Source organism: Odocoileus virginianus, chromosome 1 (genome assembly GCF_023699985.2).
Source record: "Odocoileus virginianus isolate 20LAN1187 ecotype Illinois chromosome 1, Ovbor_1.2, whole genome shotgun sequence".
NCBI lineage: Eukaryota > Metazoa > Chordata > Mammalia > Artiodactyla > Cervidae > Odocoileus > Odocoileus virginianus.
In genome coordinates this window covers 15076959-15096526 of record NC_069674.1, presented here as the reverse complement: position 1 = coordinate 15096526, position 19568 = coordinate 15076959, and the positions used below count along the sequence as shown (strand labels likewise).

The 19568-nt window shown below is 45.7% G+C and overlaps 1 protein-coding gene across 4 annotated transcripts in view; it reads left to right on the top strand.

Moving 5' to 3' along the window:
- Positions 1-19568, top strand: part of TBXAS1 (thromboxane A synthase 1) — a 163503-nt gene that overhangs the window by 74758 nt on the left and 69177 nt on the right. For all 4 annotated transcript variants that reach the window (XM_070464989.1, XM_070464998.1, XM_020899413.2 and 1 more), the window contains one exon: positions 8887-9003. In XM_070464989.1, coding sequence (XP_070321090.1) covers positions 8887-9003 — 117 coding nt within the window. The remainder of the gene's footprint in view (positions 1-8886; positions 9004-19568) is intronic.

Sequence of the window (19568 nt, the reverse complement as noted above, 5' to 3'; positions counted from 1 at the left end):
CTTGGGCCTCTCTCCCACCCTCAGTACTTCCTCAAGTTGCTTCCGGTTGGGTGCAACCACACTTTATCGTTAAACCCCAGTCAGTCTGCTTAGCATGTACAGAACCTGTTTTCCCAGCACTTCCGGTCTTGGTTATTTTTATGCAGATGTTTTTACTTAGCTCCTCGTGGCTATCAGGTACTTGGTGAAGCCACGGGGCAGCTCTGTTTTTTTTTATCTGCAGAAACTGGAGCTGGGTCCATGTGACTCAGCAGAAATGGTCTTACCAGTGCTAGACCACTTCACTCCTGGCCTGTTATAAAGGCTCAGGGTCGGGAAGCCATGGGAAGGGTGATGAGAGGAAGGGGTGGGGGGTCTTTGACCCACATGAGGTTGGTCTAGCTGGACGCAGATCCAGACTGAGGGAGTTTAACCGCTACAGCTGCCACCTGGAGCTCTTGAGTTCTGGTCTGAAATGAGCCTGGCAAGCGGGTCAGGCAGCAGGCGCGCCCATTGCCAGGTTTTGTTATGTGTTTGTGGAGTGGACGGGAAGGTGGTGGTGGTCACACGTGTGTGGGGTGGGGGTGCCAATCCTCAGGTCCTCGCAGGCAACTCGGGGTCAACCGTCCAGGCACAGGTCCAGCCACACTGTTAACTCACATCTAAAACTACCTGATGGAGTTGGTGAGTGGTTTTATCCAGGACCATAAAACCTGCTTCCCAGATGGCACTAGTGGTAAAGAACCCGCCTGCCAATGCAGGAGACAAAAGAGATGTGGGTTCGATCCCTGGGTCGGGAAGATCCCCTGGAGGAGGGCATGGCAACCCACTCCAGTATACTTGCCTGGGAAATCCCATGGACAGAGGAGCCTGTTGGACTACAGTCCATAGGATCACAAAGAGTCAGACACAACTGAGTGACTTAGTACATAACATGCACATAAAACACCCGGGCCTGATTCCCCAGGGGCAGCCTCTTCAAGGCTACCTTCGCCACCTCACTGCATGGACACTGGAATCTTAGGACGAGTTCGTGTGAAGCCATGAAGCCCTTGGCACCGCAAAGAGTGCTAAAGTTCTGAGCAAATGCATCACTGCAGACCTTATAACCCACTGCACCTGTAGCCAGGCCCCACCCTAGGAGCAGGAGCGCGTGGCTGGTTGCAGAGCTCAAGAGCAAGGCAGACTCCACCCAGTGCTCCAGGTGGGTCAGTCCACCTGAGCTGGGCCCCCAGGGACCAGCCTGCTGCCACTCACTGAGGACAAAAGAGCCTCGGCCAGCTAGCCACAACCATGCCCCCTCCACCTGCAGCCAGCACCTCTCCACCAACGCTTTGGAATCTTCATTCATCTAGAGTTTCTGGGCCCCTTTCTTTTAAATAAAACATTGAGTCAGAGAAAACATTCCAGTTTTCAAGTGGGTGTAGGAAGATTTAAGTTGTGAGGATGGTTTGGTCCATAACGGGGAAGCTCTCATCACCGAGTCAAACACTGACTCCTTTTTTCAGCTTTGCATTTCTCAAGAAGGGTCAACTCACATGATGGATCCACAGCTCTGGGGGCCATTCTTGCTTAAAGCCTAAACAGACTGCAGAGAACCAGAAGCACAAGTGTGTGACCTAATTTGCCTGGCCCTGTCTGTTTTGAGGCAGATGTCATTGGGTTTTTAATATATAATTGAATTTATTTATTTTTAATTGAAGGATAACTGCTTTACAACCAAGCAATTGTATTGGTTTCTGCCAAACAGCAACGTGAATCAGCCATAGGTATACATATGTTCCCTCCCTCTTGAACCTCCCTCCCACCCACCTCCTCTCATTGAGTTTTTTGGTTTGTTTTAATATTTATTTATTTGACTGTGTTGGGTCTTAGTTGCGTCATGAGGGATCTTTCGTTTTGAGGCATAGGCTCAGTCCTTGTGGTACACGGGCTTAGTTGCCCCTTGGCATGTGGCATCTTCGTTCCTCACCAGGGATCAAACCTGAGTCCCCAGCATTGGAAGGTGGATTCTTAACCACTGGACCACCAGGAAGTCCCAGGTCTTGTTGTTTTATGTGAAACACTGTACCATGCACAGGAAACCCTGCAGCCTGAGCTGAGTGCGTCTCCTCCTGGGCTGCACTGCCCACGGGAAGCCCCCATGGAAGTGGCCACGATGGGATGCCTGCAACCTGAAGGTCTCTCCTCTCACCAGCTTTTCCCGTTTCTAAAAAAGCCAGAGTCGGGGAATTGCACTTGATGATCTCAAGCATCTTCCAGGGCACCGGGTGTTCTGTGAAGCCTCAGTAATGTAGTAACAGTGCTAAGTGGTATTGATTGAACCCTCAGCTGTTCTATCAGTGCCTTGCAGAGCTTTTCTAAACTTCAAAATCTTGTTGAAAATACTTTTATATTTTTGTCTTGCTAGACCTTTGGTTCGGTGGGAAGCCATCTTTAAATTTTTAAAAGAGAAATAAGTAAAATCTTGTTCTTAGATTTGTATCTTCCTTCTCTGACTTTTGTGGTGGCAGAGGTAAAAATAAATGTGTAGGGACTCCCCTGGTGGTCCAATGGTTAAGAACCCACCTTCCAATGCAGGGGACATGGCTTCAGTCCTTGGTCAGGGAACTGAGATCCCACATGCTGTGGGGCACCAAAGACCCAGAGCAACCAAAAATTTTAAAACTGTGTGAGCCAGGAGATTAATAGCTAGAATTCTGGGAAGAGATCAGGAAATAAGGCATAGAAGTAATTCTGGTCTCTCAGTGGTTGTGTTCCTGAACTTTCTTGGGCAGGGCTGCCATAGCCAAGTTCTTGCTTTTGTTTAAATTAGAAGACTCCCCACCCCCTCACCTTTCATTGGCGGCTGCTGAGTTGGCAGATGGAGCCCAAGTTGGAGTTAGCCCCACCTGTCCCCTGAACCTTAAATAAAATGTGCTGGATCCCCTTGAGCCCTGGGCATGCCACATCCCTTGCTTGGAGGCCATGCCTTTGGGCTGGTCACAGTCTGAAGCCGAGAGAGGGAAGACGGTGTGATGTTCATGACCATCTTCTACTGGCAAAGAGAAAAGGGACAAAAATTGCCTTGTGGAGATGCAACATCAAAATAAAAGCCCTGCTCAGCTGGCTCAGTTGCTCAGTCTTTGTACAGCCAGATAGCGGTAGTCACAGGTTGAAAATAGTGTATGTTCTCACGCCTAGGACTGTGCGTTCCCCAGGTGACAGAATCCTAGGGTTTTCATTGACTGTAATAGACTGAGGGGCCTGGCGCAGTGTTTCACACACCTGGGGGTAGGAGAGAGAGGGCCAGTAACCCTCTGCTTCCTTATCTGTGCAATGTTGTGTGAGGAAGACTGTAACCACGGACCTGGCCTTTCTGTGATCATGGCATCCTTTCTGATAGCAATATTTCTGCAGCCTCCTTGACATACTTAACACCAAGCAAATCAGCAACACTCCGGCCTGACCACTGAAGTAGGACAGCATCTCTTGAGTGTTTAAATCACCTCGCTCTGTTTACCTGCTGCCTGCAGCTCTGTGTGGTCGTGGGAGAACTGTGGACTGCCCTGCCAGGATATCACAGAGCTGATACAGGCCTTGCGTCAACTCTCTGGCATGTTCTAGGACACAAGAAAACTATTTTTGGCTATGGCTTTATATCCCATTATGCCTTTTTCATGGTAACACGTGTGCCCATTTACAGCAAATGTACATTGCATGCATCTTGCAGCACTCTGGGAAGATGCTGACGGTTCTTACATGGCTCCACTGGGCCAGTGGAGAAACACTGGTTTGGCCCGTGATAAACCACCCTATGCATGCTTCTTCGCTTCATGTGAGCACAGCATGCAGGGGAATCGGCTTGAAAAACTGCTCCTCAGGATTGTTTGATTCTTCAGTGTTTAAAGTTTATGCTTAGTTGGTCTGAGTTAGACTCTATTTTAAAGAGTTCTTAATTGAGGGGCTTCCGTGGTGGTCCAGTGGTTAAGAATCTGCCTTCCAATGCAGGGAACCCGGGTTTGATCTCTGGTCGGGGAACTAGGATTCCACATGCCTAGGGGCAACTAAGCCCAGGCACCGCAACTACTGGGCCCATGTGCTCTGGAGCCCAAGCTCCACACAGAGAGAAAGTCCACACACCCAGTGGAGACCCAGGGCAGCCACAAAAATGGTTTTAAAAAAGATCTGAATTGAAAAGACAAACACTTTCCACTGTCTGAGGGAAATTTAGCAAGGGAGCCATGAGGCCACGGCTGAACCAGGCTGCTCGTCAGGACAGTTTCCTAACTGTTGGAGAACTATCCCCAAAGTAATGAAATAATGTGAAAAGCACTTTGAGTCTTGTGAGATCCACAGTATCGGTCACAAACCACCCCATCTCCACCTCCAAACCAGCTGTGAGCTCCTTGAGGACAAAGCGTTCCATTCTTTGACTCAACAGTTTCAGAGCCTCCACGGCACTGGCACATACTAATAGTAGGTGCTCAGTAAATGTGCACAGCTTGGTAGCATGATGACTGACATGATTTCAGCTGAGGGTGAGGATGTCTCTCAGGTTTGGGTTAGAGTAGGGTTTTCAAATGTTTTTGACTGTGACCTCCAGTAGGAAATGTATTTCACATCAGTACACAACACATAACGCTTTCTCTCTCACATACACACACTCACATACTCTCTCCAACATTCCCGAAGACACACCCATAAATATATCCCCATCTTGAACAAAACTTTGACAACAAAAAACCTTTCCTTCACTTCACAAAATGCCCCTCTAATATTTTCTACTCTGCCCCATTCCTTGTTTCTCTCTTTCTTCTTTTCAATGCTGGTTGCCATCCACAAAATTCATTCGTGACCGGTTATGGCCTGCAGTTTGGAAGCCCCTGACCAGAGTCTGAGTGGAGCCTGGTTCCCTGGACCTCCCTTCCTCAGCCAGGTCTTCCCTTCCTGCCTCAGCACTCACAGTCTGGCCCCATCAGTTTTACCAGTCTCATTTCTGCAGGGCAAGCCCCCCCATACCTTTCAAAGGCCTCGCTCAGTACATCTAATCAGTTATTATGTGTAGATGGGGCTGGGGGAGGGGGATAGATGGGGAGTTATTGTGACAGGGGTGTGGAGTTTCAGTTATACAGGATGAAGTTCTGGGGATGGATGGGGTGATGGTTGCACAGTAATGTGAATGTCCTTAATACCACCGAACTGTCCACTTAGAAATGGTTAAGATGGTAAATGTTACATTATGTGTATTTTGCCACAACTAAAAAATACCTGTATTATATATGCGTGTGTGTGTGTGTGTGTGTGTGTGTGTGTGTGTAAACAAACAAACTGGCTTCCCTGGTGTCTCAGACAGTAAAGAATCTGCCTGCAGTGAAGGAGAGCCAGGTTCTATCCCTGGGTGGGGAAGATCCCCTGCAGAAGGGAATGGCTACCCACTCCAGTATTGTTGTCTGGAGAATCCCATGGACAGAGGAGCCTGGTGGGCTATAGTCCATGGGGTTGCAGAGTCAGAGGCAACTGAGCAACTTTCACTTTGAAACAAACTAATTTTAAAATAGCTGTAGTGGTTTAGAGAAGGAACTTATGGTTCTCAGGGGGGAAGGATGGGAGGAAGGGATAGTTAGGGAGTTTGGGAAGGTCGTGTACACACTGCTGTATTTTAGATGGATAACCAACAAGCACCTGGAACTCTGCTCAATGTCATGTGGCAGCCTGGATGGGAGGGGAGTTTGGGAGAGAATGGATACATGTATATGTTTAAACTATACCTGGTGTGGTCATCAGGAGGTTAATTAAGTCTTTGAGGTTGAGAAAGTTCTTAAAAGTCATTTAGACACCTCCCTCCACCCGGGTGTGACCCTGTGGACTGTAGCCTGTCAGGCTCCTCCATCCATGGGATTTTCCAGGCAAGAATACTAGAGTGGGTTGCCATTTCCTCCTCCAGGGGATCTTCCCAACCCAGGGATCAAACCCAAGTTTCCTGCATTGCAGGCAGACTCTTTACTGCCTGAGCCAGCAGGGAAGCCCATATTTTAAATGGATAACCAACAAGGACCTACTATATAGCACCAGGAACTCTGCTCAAGGTCATGTGGCAGCCTGGGTGGGAGGGGAGTTTGGGGGAGAATGGATACGTGTATACCTTTAAACTATATATATATCTGGTGTGGTCATCTGGAGGTTAAGTCCTCAGAGTTGAGAGAGTTCTTAAAAGTCATTTATACTCCCCGTTCCACCCAGGCCACTCAAACCTCCCATGCAGAATTTCCAAGAAGTAGGATACAGTCTCCAGTGACAGGGGCTCACCACTCAAGGCAGGTTATTTTTATCTTGGAACCTTCTGACTTTATTGGGAAGTTCTTTAGGTGAGCTGGAATTTTCCCCACAGCTCCCACTATTGACCCCAGTTCTACCACCCACGGTCAAAAAACAAGCCAAGTTTCCTCCTCCATGTAACATGCATTCAAGAAACAGCTTTTGAGAACAGATTAAGGACCATGATCTGATCTCCCAAGCCTTTTCTTTCTGGCTATTCATTCCCAGATCTGTTAGCTTGTCCCCTCAGCATCCAACCACTCTTCTGGAATGACCAATTGGCTGATTTCCCTCTTCCAGTATCATATCTAGAAATGAAACCATTACTCTAATCAGTGCCCCTGAAATCCTCCATCAAGGAAGGAAGAATTCTAATAGAAACTGTAGGCCCAGGGGACAGTATTGTCTTGGCAGGCCGTTAAGGGAGACCAATGCTGACATATTACACAGGGACTGGATTTCTCCTCTAAGTGCAAGATAAAAATTTTCATGGAGACTATCCTTAGGTCTGAAGGACAGACATGAAATCCAATCAACCTTGGCTCATCTCCAATTTATTCTGTTTCATCAGAACCCTATAAACCACCACCCATCTTTCCTTGGAGTGAAATGCTTTATTACATGTAGCATAGCACAGGGCTGGCATTTGCCAACATACAAATAAACATAATGTACGATTTTCTCCTTTGACTCTGGAACCTAAACAAATGGGTTATGTTCTAAAAATTCCATAAAACCACAATTCTGTATAGTGACCACAGTACTCCTAAAGAATTTTATTCTAAATATAGAGAGGTATTCCTCTGCAGAAAAATATCCCAGCAACTTGGTTCTATTTAATAACATATAATTAAGTCCCTCCAGATACTTTACAGTTATGTTTTATAGCTTATTTTGAGTGTTCATATTTTATCAGAAAATTATAATTTTCTTTTAAACAGGAGTTCTTACAAGGCTTTTGAGTTATGGTGGCTGGCTTCATGTTTCAACTATAATTAAAATAGTGAAAAGAAATAGCAAAACCATACATCACATGTGTGGTTCTGAAGAAAGCTTGGTCCTCCAGTCCCCCTACTTCCCCTCACCCAGCAGTCCTAGGGCTAGGGGTGCTCTGAACAGCTGTGGAGGCCCCCCAGTTTTGACCACTTGGTCAGAGTAGCTGGTTTTAGGAAGGAAGAAAATGACCTGGGAAGAAGGGATGATGAGAAGAGATTTCCCTGGTGGTCCAGTGGTTAAGAATCCACTGTGCAATGCAAGGGATGTGGGTTTGATCCCTGATCGGGGAACTAAGATCCCATATGCTATGGAGCAACTAAGGCAGCACGCCACAACTAGAGAACTCATGCACTGCAACTAAGACTGGATGCAGCCAAATAAATTAAATATTAAAAAAAAAAAGAAGGGACGAGAAGACCTCATTCTTCACATGCTTCCAAATTCACCTGGACTATCTCCTCCTCAGAGAAGCCTTCCTGGCCATTTAATCTCCTATCATTTTCTCACCTTGTTGCCCACCCTCCACTTCCTTCATAACGGGCTTCCCTGGTAGCTCAGCTGGTAAAGAATCTGCCTGCAATGCAGGAGACCCTGGTTCAATTCCTGGGTCAGGAAGCTCCCTGGAGAAGGGATAGGCTACCCACTCCGGTATTCTTGGGCTTCCCTCGTGAACAGATGGTAAAGAATCTGCCTGCAATATGGGATACCTGAGTTCAATCCCTGGATTGGGAAGATCCCCTGGAGGAGGGCATGGCAACCCAGTCCAGTATTCTTGCCTGGAGAAACCCCATGGACAGCAGGGCCTGGAGGGCTACAGTCCATGGGGTCACAAAGAGTTGGACATGACTGAGCAAATAAGGACAGCACTCCCTTTGTAACACACACTTTCCTCTGAACTATAATGATAGCTATTTGTCAGTTTAGGAGCCATCTGCTTCCCCACTAGATTACCAACTCGGTGAGAGTCAATGCAATGTCTTCTTTATTTAGCACTGTATAGGCAACTTCTCATATAGACATTCAACAAACATTTGCTGAATGAGAAAAATGAATGAATGAATGAGTGAAAACACACACAAACATAGTGACAGGCGTTCTCTTGGAATCAGCTCTGTTGATGCATGCTTCTTAAGGACTCTCTTTCTTCCCCTCCCCTCTCCTCCCCCATCCCACCCATATTCCAAGGACCAGACATCTGGCCCAACCTAACCAATCCAGCCACACAAAACCCCCTGCCACATAGTTCAGACATGACACTCAATCCCAGAAAAGACCAGCCCACCTCCAAGAAGCCTGCTGCTGGGTCTTCAGGGAACGTTCACTCAGCAAGGGGCTAAAGAACACACAGAAGCCCCCGAGTTGTCTATGGTGATGACCACAGAGTAACGAGGTAGAACTGGGCCAGAGCAGCCTCCCCGTCTGCTCCCAGGGGGACTCAGCCATGGATCCTGAGATCACTGTCCATGAGCCTTTATATTCCTCATACCCTTGCAAAAGAAATCTAATTGTTGGTCACAGGTAACTTTAACCAGAGTGTTTATCGTGGACTCTGTGGCCACCGAGCTGGCTTGGGTGTCCTGGCATCCTAATTCTCTGCTTGTCTCTTTCCAAAAGGCAACGGGTTTGGAGCCCAAACCAGTGGCCGACAGTGTCCTGTTCTTACGTGACAAAAGGTGGGAAGAGGTCAGAAGTGTCCTGACTACTGCTTTCAGTCCTGAAAAACTGAGTGAGGTAAGACACAAGAAATGCAGAGTGTCTTCTGTAAGGAGCAGGTTTCCTCTCTCCAGATTGTGAGGGGAGGGGGTTCACTTTGCGTCACTTGTCCAATGTCCTGCCCACTGTGCCCTTCAATCCTGTTATCCAGAAAGCACATGAAACTGTCCTGGAGAGTCTTTCCTTTCTCCAACCTATCACAGCCCCAGTTGCCATGAATATGTAGTGAGTCAGCACACACATGGGACTTTCCTGCTGAATCCCAAACTCTGGCCAGGGTACTTTGAGGGCACCTAGGAGAAAACTGGAGGGGCTCTCCCCAGACTTTCCTGTATAACAGGTCACCTGGAGATCTTGTTAAAATGAAGATTCTGATTCAGTAGGTCTGGGGTGGGCCCTGAGATTCTGCATCTCTAACAAGCTCCCTGGTGATGTGGATGCTTCTGAACAGTTTACATGTTGTTGTTATTCAGTATCTCAGTCGTGTCTGACTCTTTGCGACCCCATGGACTGCAGCTCACCAGGCTTCCCTGTCCTTCACCATTTCTCAGAGTTAGCTCAAACTCATGTCCTTTGAGTTGACGATGCCATCAACCATCTCATCCTCTGTTGTCCCCTTCTCCTCCTGTCTTCAGTCTTTACATAGTAAGGAACTAAAGAACATTCTGAAACAAATGGGAGCTTTGAGTCAAGTCCGAAATAGGGAAGAAATGGCCATGGATTATTAGGGAGGGGTATGAGAATGGCCTTGGCAGACCTCCGGGCAGGCAGGCACACCCAGGCTAATCTTCATGGCCAAGTCAGAGGGAAGAGTCTCACTTACAAGATGACATTAAACCCGGGGCTCCCTCCTTCCCCCAGCCAGGGATCCACCCTTCCCTACCAGTTGTACAAATAAAACCTACTGTTTGTCCTGCTTCCTGGCCGAGTTCTCTCACTTGATCCTCACTAACGGCACCTCAACTGCTGGTCTGACTTCGATGTCTGTTCTGAATTCTGCAACAGCTCAGGACTGAGTCCTTGAGCACCGAAGAGAAATGGCTAAGGGGCTGCTATGGTCTTTCCAGTAGTCATGTATGGATGTGAGAGTTGGACCATAAAAGAGGCTGATCAGTGAGGAATTGATGCTTTCAAACTGTGGTGTTGGAGTAGACTCTTGAGTGTTCCTTGGACTGCAAGGAGATCAAACCAGTCAATCCTAAAGGAATCAACTCTGAATATTTATTGGAAGGACTGATGCTGAAACTGAAGCTCCAATACTTTGGCTACCTGATGTGAAGAGCTGACTCATTGGAAAAGACCGTGATGCTGGGAAAGATTGAAGGCAGGAAAAGAAGGGGATGAGAGAGTATGAGATGGTTGGATGGCCTCACCAACTCAATGGACATGCGTTTGAGCAAGCTCCAGGAGATGGTGAAGGACAGGGAAGCCTGGCGTGAGGCAGTCCACAGGGTTGCAAAGAATTGGACACGACTGAACGACTGAATGCCAACGGAAGCTCACATCCACTGGAGAAAGATAATGGCAACCTACTCCAGTATCTTGCCTGGAGAAGTCCCTAGGCAGAGGAGACTGGCAGGCTATAGTCCATAGCGTTGCAAAGAGTCGGACACGTCAGAGCAACTAACACTTTCACTTTCGCTTCAAAGCTCAAACATTTCTTACCATGTGCCAGACAACACTCTAAGGGTTCCCCCTTGTTTCAGACAGAAACCTCCTTTCTCTCTAGTAAAGCTGTTTGAGAAACTCTGCCTTCAGGGTGTGGGCTTGCTAATGCTTCACTGTTAGGGGGCAAGAGCAGCCTAACCCGGCAGGAGTGCGTGGACTGCATGGCGCAAGAGCAGGCCTGTGCATGCTCAGTGCCCCCTTTCCGCATCAGGGCCTGATACGGGAGGGCATGTAGAGCCGGAGTGGGTATGTAGTCGTGTCACCTGGGGACCTCTGCAAACTGTTGCTGTCTGGGCCCCACATGGAGATGAAATTGGTTTGGTTTGGAATGCAGCCTGGTTTTGAGGGGACTTTACAGCTCCCCAGGCAATTCTGATGTAAAGCTGGAGTTGGGAACCACCGCTGGTAGAGAAATTCCCCACAAGGAAATATGAGAAGGGGATTGTCCTTCTATAGCTGGAGTCCAGAGCCCTGATCCACAGCCAGCAGTGTTACAGACTGAGGTTTCATGTGAGAATTAGTTTGAAAGAAGGGCCTGCTTCTTTTAAAAGCTGTAAAGCATTATCTGGATCACCTTTATTACACCTGGTCACTAAAATGTTGAGTTAACCAAAAGGGGGGGAGGGAGGGGCGGAGACAGGTAAACTGTGGCCCACATCAGGAGCTCAAACAGGCTGCAGCACACTTCCTTATTCGAGAGTAAACAAAGACTTGATAGTGCTGTAGATGCAGAAAGAATCTCATCATTCGTTAAAAAGAAGAAATTGATGAAGGGTACCTGATTTTTCTTTTTTTTTAAGTAAGAAAGAAAGATTTTGTTTGTTTTTGACAGTTTTGTGCCCTGTTTTTTTGAAGGAACAAAAGAAAAAAGGGACTTCTTTGGTGGTCCAGTGGTTAAGGCTTCAACTTCCAATGCAGAGGGTGTGGGTTCAATCCCTGGTTGGGGAGCTAAGATCTCATATGCCTTGGGGCCAAAAAACCAAAACATAAAACAGAAGCAATATGGTAACAAATTCAATGAAGACTTTTAAAAATGGTCCATATAAAAGAAAAGATAAGACCCTTATCTTTTCTTGTAATTTCTTTAACATTTTACAGGGCACACTCTAGAAACTGATACAGTGTCATTGCCCAAACAAATTTAGTGCTCCTGGGATCCAACGCATTTTCTCCTTTTGGTTCAGAAATCAAATTCTTAGTGCCTGAATTAGCTGCAGAAAACAGAGTTCCTCTAAGAGGTTCATAGCACTAAGACGTCTAGGAGAAAGGGGCTGGTAAGAAATAAGAGGGAGGGCGAGGAGAGTGGAGGAAAGAGAAAGGGGGAAGAAATTTCATAGAATCCCTAGGTTTTGCTTCAGATCCACCTAATTGTTTAACATATTGTGCAAGTAAACATAAAGCTCCATTGGAAATCATCTTTCTACTCAATACAGTTCAGTTTAGGTTCTTGGGTTTCAATCAAAGGGATGCTGTTCCTGGGCAGAGGGAGTCACCTTTGTCCCCACCTGTGGAGAGTTTAGATCTGGTGACTTTAAGGTTTCTGGGTCACATCTAAGGCAGAAGTTGGCAGCACATCTTCAGCTCAGGAGAGAAAGGTAGGAAAGATGGGCCATGGGGATGTAAATATATAGTGTAAGGAATATGATCAATAATACTGTAATAACTTCATATGAGGACTGATGGTTACTAGACGTAGGATAGTCATCATTTCATAGTGAATGCAAATGTCATATCAGCTTGTAGTATGCCTGAAAGTAACATAATATTGTATGTCAACTATATTTCAATTTTTAAAAAGAAAGAAAACCCAGACATGGGTGAAGTCACCCCAGGAGTATACAGAGAATGAGAAGAGAGTCGCAGGGAGAACCATACATAAGTGAGGGGCAGAGGAGAGATCTATTAATACAAAGATGACTTGGGAAGAACAGCTTGACATTGAAGTCTAGGAGAATGTGGATGGGAAAATGTTTTTCTAGGAGGAAGAAGCAGCCAAAGGTGTTAAATGCTGCTTAAACAGAAAGAAACACAAGGACTAATAAGCACGTGACAAGATAATAGTTTTTGAATGTTAAACCAATGTCTGCATGCTTCATGCTCCATAAACCGTGTCCTGGATTTTCTCTCCCCCACTGAATCCTTGCTTCAGAAGTAGGTGGCAGGTGCCATCTTGGAACTGGGAGTTTTGTAGGGAGTGAAGTTATCCTAATTCCCAAAGCAGCTCTCTCTGCATATGAAGAGCAGAGTTTGGAGCTCTGAGCAAGGAGTGTTAATCTATACCAAGGTGTAGACAGATGGAGGCTCTTCTATCCTATGGAAGATAGGTGAAGGAGAGAAAAAGGGAGAGCTGGCTGCCAGATATCAGTGTCCTGACTGCCTCCTTTCCCAGCTTCCATGACCCTCAAGGTTTCTGGATGACCCTGGACTTTAACCTCTCGTTGGCTTCTGCTTTCTAAACACTGGTTCTCAAGCCCTGTGTGACGAGGGGCTGTATAAAAATTACCTAATATCCTTGTTTAAAACAGTTAATTCCAAGGACTTCTCTTCGGGAGACTCCATGCTCCCAGGGCAGTGGGCCCAGGTTCAATCCCTGGTCAGGGAACTAGACTTTATATGCTGCAACTAAAGAGGTCCTACACTGGCAATGAAGACTCAGGGCAGTCAAATAAATAAAGAAATAAAAATGTATGGGCTTCCCAGGTGGTGCTAGTGGTAAAGAACCCACCTGCCAATGCAGGAGATGCAAAAGATTCGTATTTGATCCCTGGGTCAGGAATATCCCCTGGAATAGGAAATAGCAACCCACTCCGGTATTCTTGCCTGGAGAACCCCACGGACAGAGGAGACTGGTGGGCTACAGTCCATAGGGTTGCAAAGAGTGGGACATGATTGAGTGACTTAGCACAGCACACCACACCCCAGAACCTGAAGAATGAGGATTTCTAGGGTGACTGAGAATTCTGTATGCTTCACAAGTTCCCTGGCAGGATTCTGGTTAGAGCCAAAGTGGAACACACTGGTGGTTCCAATCTTCCTCTTGGTCCCTTGTCTGACCTTCTCAACCTGTATCCTTCCCAGGCTTGCAAGGGTTGGGCCCCAGAACCCCCCACTCCCTTCCCAGTTTTACTTTTCTCTGTAGTACTATCACCAGCTAACATTCCATATATTTTACTTATTTTTCTCCTTTATTGTTCATTGTATAGCATGAAGCACAAGATGGGCACACAATAATGATTTGCAGGATGGAAGGATGGATGGATGGATGGACGGATGGGGAATCATAGAACCAGGAAGCTTTCTACCTAAGGATGTTTTACAACTAAGATAAAAAGGAAATGAAAGGGAAAGAGTTTCAGCAAAGAACAACTGTATAAGAGGATGCAGCCAATTGTTGGCTCTCTCTTTAAAGGGTCTCAGGCCTACACATGCAGAAATAGAGAAAGCAGATCACAGAGACACAGAGATGGGAAGGAGGCTCACCAAGGGCCTGGGGTGGAGGAGATGGAAGAGAGAAGCTCAGGAACCCACAAGGAGCCCTAAGTCCACTCGGATGAGGGTACCTGACTCAGTTTTCCCAGAAATAACTTTGAAATATCAATATAATCTCCAGTCCTTTCTTAATTTGTAAGTTGTTTTTGAACTTTTATTATCAAACCTCAGAGTTTATTATTATCATTATTTTGCTGCACCATGCAACAAACAGGATTCTTAGTTCCTTGACCAGGGATCGAACCCATGCCCCCTGGATCGGGAGTGTGGAGTCTTAACTACTGGACTGCCAGGGAAGTCCCACTTCAGTGTATATTCTTGAAATAAAGATTTGTTTTCCCTTGAATTCTGAGGCTTTTCCCTTCAGCCCCTGGCAGCCTAAGTCTTTCACTTCCTGGGTCTGTGTCATTAATATTCAAAAAGCTTTGGGTGGCACCATCTTTATTTGTGTGGATATTAGGCTGCCTTGGCCAGCAAGGCTTGAAAGTTCCTCTAAAATCAGCATTCTTTCATGAATCCTTAGTTTCATTTAAAATAAAATTGGTTTTTGGTTTATGTCTTACCAGGGATAATATAGAGAGATAGAGAAGGAGTGAAAATTTGATTGACGGTTCCCTGGTTTCAGAAGAGACCATTGCAATCATGGTCCAGTGACAGACAAGTTATTGGGGTTTATATTAAAAGATGGCTGAGAGTTATAGGGAAAACAACTTTTTTTTTTATTAGAGAAAATCTTGTCTGATTAGCCTGCCAGATTTTCACCCTAAAAGATTATTTTTTTAAAGGGTGCAATGAATAGATTTATGTGAATTTTTACAGACTCTTTGCTAGATTCTTTCCAAGGACTATTAATAAGTAACCCTGGGATTGTGTAAAAATTTATTATGGGTCAGGAAGTAAATAGATTTAATTTCAAGGAACAAAACTGGGAATAAATTAATCCTTCTCTGAGGGAAATATATAAATAATAGGATTCACTGGGGACCCAGGTTAGTGCTAATTTTATTTTCAAATTTTATAACTCATCTGAGAGAGGGAGTACACCATGAAATTTATGCATTTGGATATTTCTCCAAATTCTTCTGATGTGAAAAATATTAAATCAATTGGGATAAGTTTCTAAAACTCTTCTAAGATTGTGTAAGTCAGCATGAAAGCGACAGATAACCTTCAGGGTAAGCAAGAATAAAATAGTACATTTAGGACACAAGCATTTAAATGGTACTTATATGATGATGAACTTCAAGCTATGAATTACTACCAAGGAAAAGGATTTGAAATCCTTGAGGACTGGGAAGGCTCCATGGTCATCTAATTCAGCAAAATATTGCAAACCAGATTCCTCTATGCATAGGGATTCACTACGCATATTAAAGACTTAGGGGGAAAACTGCAGTAAGAAATATGTTTACTTTTGTTTATTCTGGGTTCAAATAAGTTTCTAATAAGTGAAAACAGAAGGAGTTAACATCAGAGTTGACTATGGAAAGAAATGAGGCGTTGAGCACTGTGCCTTTGGAAGTAGATTCTACCAGGAACTCCATGACCAAGCACCCCTAGCAGAAACCAAGCTCCAAATTCGATGGACCATGGATCTAACCCAGTATGGCAGCTCGAATCTCGTCTGTCCTTAAAGCCTAATAGAAGAGATGGGTATGTGCTCATCACCCAGGTAACTAAGCCCATGGTGACCCACGGAGCAGACAGAAACTGCCCTGGCAGCTCCATACATGAGAGCCTGAAGCTGGGTGTGTCACTCAAGAGTAAGAGCCAATCACATGTCTGCACGTGGAGGACTCGGTTAAAGAGAAGCCAGACCTACAGGGAAGTAGCGGCGAATCTAGCTCCACGCCTAATTGTTCGCTTTCATCCAGATGTTCCCTGTCAGGAAGGCACCGTCAATAATGTATGAATCTCGAAGGCGGAGACAGATGCGGTTATTATTCCCTCTAGGCCTTTCCTGCCTTGGAGAAGACATATGACTCGGTAATGACTACAGTTTAAAAAAATTTAAGTTGATACCGCCAGCTTATGAGTAAATGCGTAGCTCCGACCATTTCAGAGCGAACGTCTTTGCAGAATTCCCGTCATCGTCGCAGTTCAGTTTGGCCTGTAAATTGGCACGGTAAACGCTTCAGACAATAACACACGAGGGCTTCTCGAAGGGAACACAGCCTTACTGCGGTGTTGGAGCAGGCGGCTTTCTCTGGGCTGCATCAGCCTCCAGAAGCCTATTTTTAATATTTGCTTTTATTCCTTAATCCTTCCAGACAATAAACATGAAAGTCATTATAACCAAGTGTGGCTGGGGTAATAAATACTTCACAGTCCAAAAATACATGGTCCCTGCCTGACCAATTGCCCATTTTCCAGAAGGTCTAGGTATTTATCTAGCAGCAAGAGACCATTATCTTGCCACACAGTTTATTCCACTGACACCTAATCTCCTAATTAAAATCGGTATAATGATGGACTGTTTAAATTCTGGTTAAACATGTTCCTTTTCCATTTGCATTCAAAAGAAAACACACTCCTCATCACAGGCACCCCATCCTGGGTTCTAATTTGGTTTTCCCTTGCCGGCATCATCATGGCACTCTGACTTGCCGCTGGTTAAATCTAAAAGAGCATCTAAATGTGCCTCCCAGTTTGCCTGTTGCTTGGCAACACCAGCAGCCACCTCCTCATCAGGGTGAGTTCTAATTGGTCACAACTCTTGACAGGAGCCACTGACTTGTTAGAAATGACACTTGATTATTCACCTAGATGGCTACAGCTAATACTTATCAGCAGGAAATTTTGCGTAAGATAAGTCATGGATGTTTTTAATTATCTGGGTGGCAGAAGGAGGCCATAAGTTTCGTTAACTGCTGTTAATTTTACATTTGTTAGTCACCAGTTTACAGTGCTCTTAACATATTACTTTTTCCATTATCCAACAATACGTTTAAGTACCATCCCCCGTCCCTCTTAGCTGACCCTTATTTATTCAGGAAATCCCCCTTCTGATATCCGTTCCCAAACAGCATTACAAAGGGGTCTAAGAATGCCACACAGAAGGAAACATTGAATTCATACAATTCAACCAATATTTATCAGCTCCTGCCCCTAAGGGGTTTATCATATAGCAGGTGCAGAAATTCCTACATTATTACAGATTGTGACAGAGCTCACGTCTTCTCTTGAGCACCAGAAACCTCTTTAGGAGGGCTGGGGGTGAGCAGCATTGCAACTGGGCCTTGATTCTCTTAACTGAGTTTTGACGGAAGGAGAAGGTGCATGGCAGGTGGAGTGAGAGGCAGGAACAAAGACATCTAGACAGAAAGTACAGGGTGTCTTCAGGGACTGGGGGAGTACAAATGGGCTGGAACACAAAGTCCGTGTAAGGGATTAGTGAGGGGAGACTGGAAGGAGGGGTGAGGCATGACTGCGGCTGTTCTGTGCCAGGGCAAGGCTTGGTGTGAACTTCACTGGAGAGTGAGGAGCTATTAAATCATTGAAAGCAGGGGAGTGAGGAAAAAGTGTTTCCTCCTCAGCTGTTTAACCTCCAAGACGCCACCCTGGACCCTGGGGTGGAGGAGGAGAACTGCAAGGCCACAGTCTAGAGTCCCCACTCTGCCGTGGCCCCCAGGCAAGAGACTCCCAGAGGCATGTTTGATCTGAGGGGTGTCCTCTGCTCAGGCTCTTCTCTTCATCCCTCTTTGTGGGTGGACACATGTGTCCCCTAGCCTACACACCATCTATGTGGAGGACATCTCAGTTGACACAGGAGGGACCCTCTCCTTGCCTCCCTCTGCTCAGGAATTGTGTCTTCCTTAGCATTCAGACCTACTCCTTTCACCAAATTTCCAGGAACTCAACAGCCTTCATGGTGTGTGTTTGTCAGCTTTTCAAGTTCATGGCATCAGAGCTGCACTGAGCAAAATTATAACCTAGAAGTTAATTAACAGAGGAGCAAAAGAAATGTGGATGCTGACTTTGGAAGGAAAGGCAACAAGCCAGGAGTCAGTGGACCTAGAATTCTGACTCTCACTTTTATTGAATTATTGAGCATAAATATAACCAGGTTCTTCCTTTTAGATCTTTATGTATTTCTGAAGTCAGTGCATCAAAGAGACGCCAAAAGGCCTTCTTAGGGATGTCACTGTTGGAGACTTTGTTTGGCCCCACTAGGAAGCTGCCTGCTCTTTCCATGGTCCCTGAGCAACTGTCCCAGCTGCTGTTTAGTGACCTTGGAATCCAAGAATGTCCATGGAAAGGGACTTTGCAGCTTATTGCAATTGGCTCCTCACTTGGGAGTGAGGACTCAACTGCAGAGAGAGTCAAAGGACTTGTCCACAGTAAGAGATAGAACCAGCATGGGTCTCAGCTCTTTCATGCAGGGCTAGCTCCCAGCAAACTGCACTATATCCTTGCTACAACAGGAAGAACACCTCAATCTATTAATGTTTCTGACATCGCTTCTATGTTAAAGCCCTTAGGAACATTGGCATCATGTTCTAGAGAATCCACTGAATGTGTTGCCCTGCACTCCTTTCTAACAGAGCAAATACTGAAACCCTCAATCATACATGACAACATGCACTAGTTGCCAGAAGAGGGTTAGGGTTAGAAGAGGGTGACAATGTAAGTGTGTCAGTTATCTCTTGCTGTGTGACAAATTACCCCCAAACTTAGTTTAAAACAACAAGCTTTTAGTAGTTCATTGATTCTGTGAGTCAGGAATCTGCATGGCTTAGCTGGGTACCTCTGCATCAAGGTCAAGTAGTCAAATTGTTGGTCCTGGGCTATGATCTCATCTGAAGTTTTGACCAGGGGGAAATCTGTTTCCAAGCTTATTCACCTGGTTATTGGCAGTGTTCAGTTCTTAACAGGCTTTGGAAAATAGGAAACTTGTCCTATGCCCTTCAATCAATGGGAATCTCCACAGAATCTTAGCAATACGTTGCTCAGATGACAAGTATTTTCAGAAGACCCAGCTGGTGACTGAATATAGGATAGACTGGAAAGTGAAAAGACATGAGGCATTTTCAAAAATTGCTTTCTTAGTATACCTATATGCCAGGCACTATACAAGGCATTGCGCGCCTAGTTGCTCAGTCATGTCCGACCCTCTGCGACCCCGTGGACTGTAGCCCACCAGGCTCCTCTGTCCTTGGGATTCTCCAGGCAAGAATTCTGGAGTGGGTTGCCATGCCCTCCTCCAATACAAGGCATTAGGACTATTAATATAAAGATGCTTAAGATAGAGTCTTTGTTTTCAAGAAGCAGATGTCAGCTCTGTTTCAAGTGATGAGTAGCAAAGCCTGAATTAGAGTGATCACTGGAGAGATAAAAATGAAGGAACAGATGCCAGAACGGAAGTGATGTTAACTTGGTGAGGGAAGAACAGGTGACTCCAACAGGACTTGTCTGGGAGGAATAAG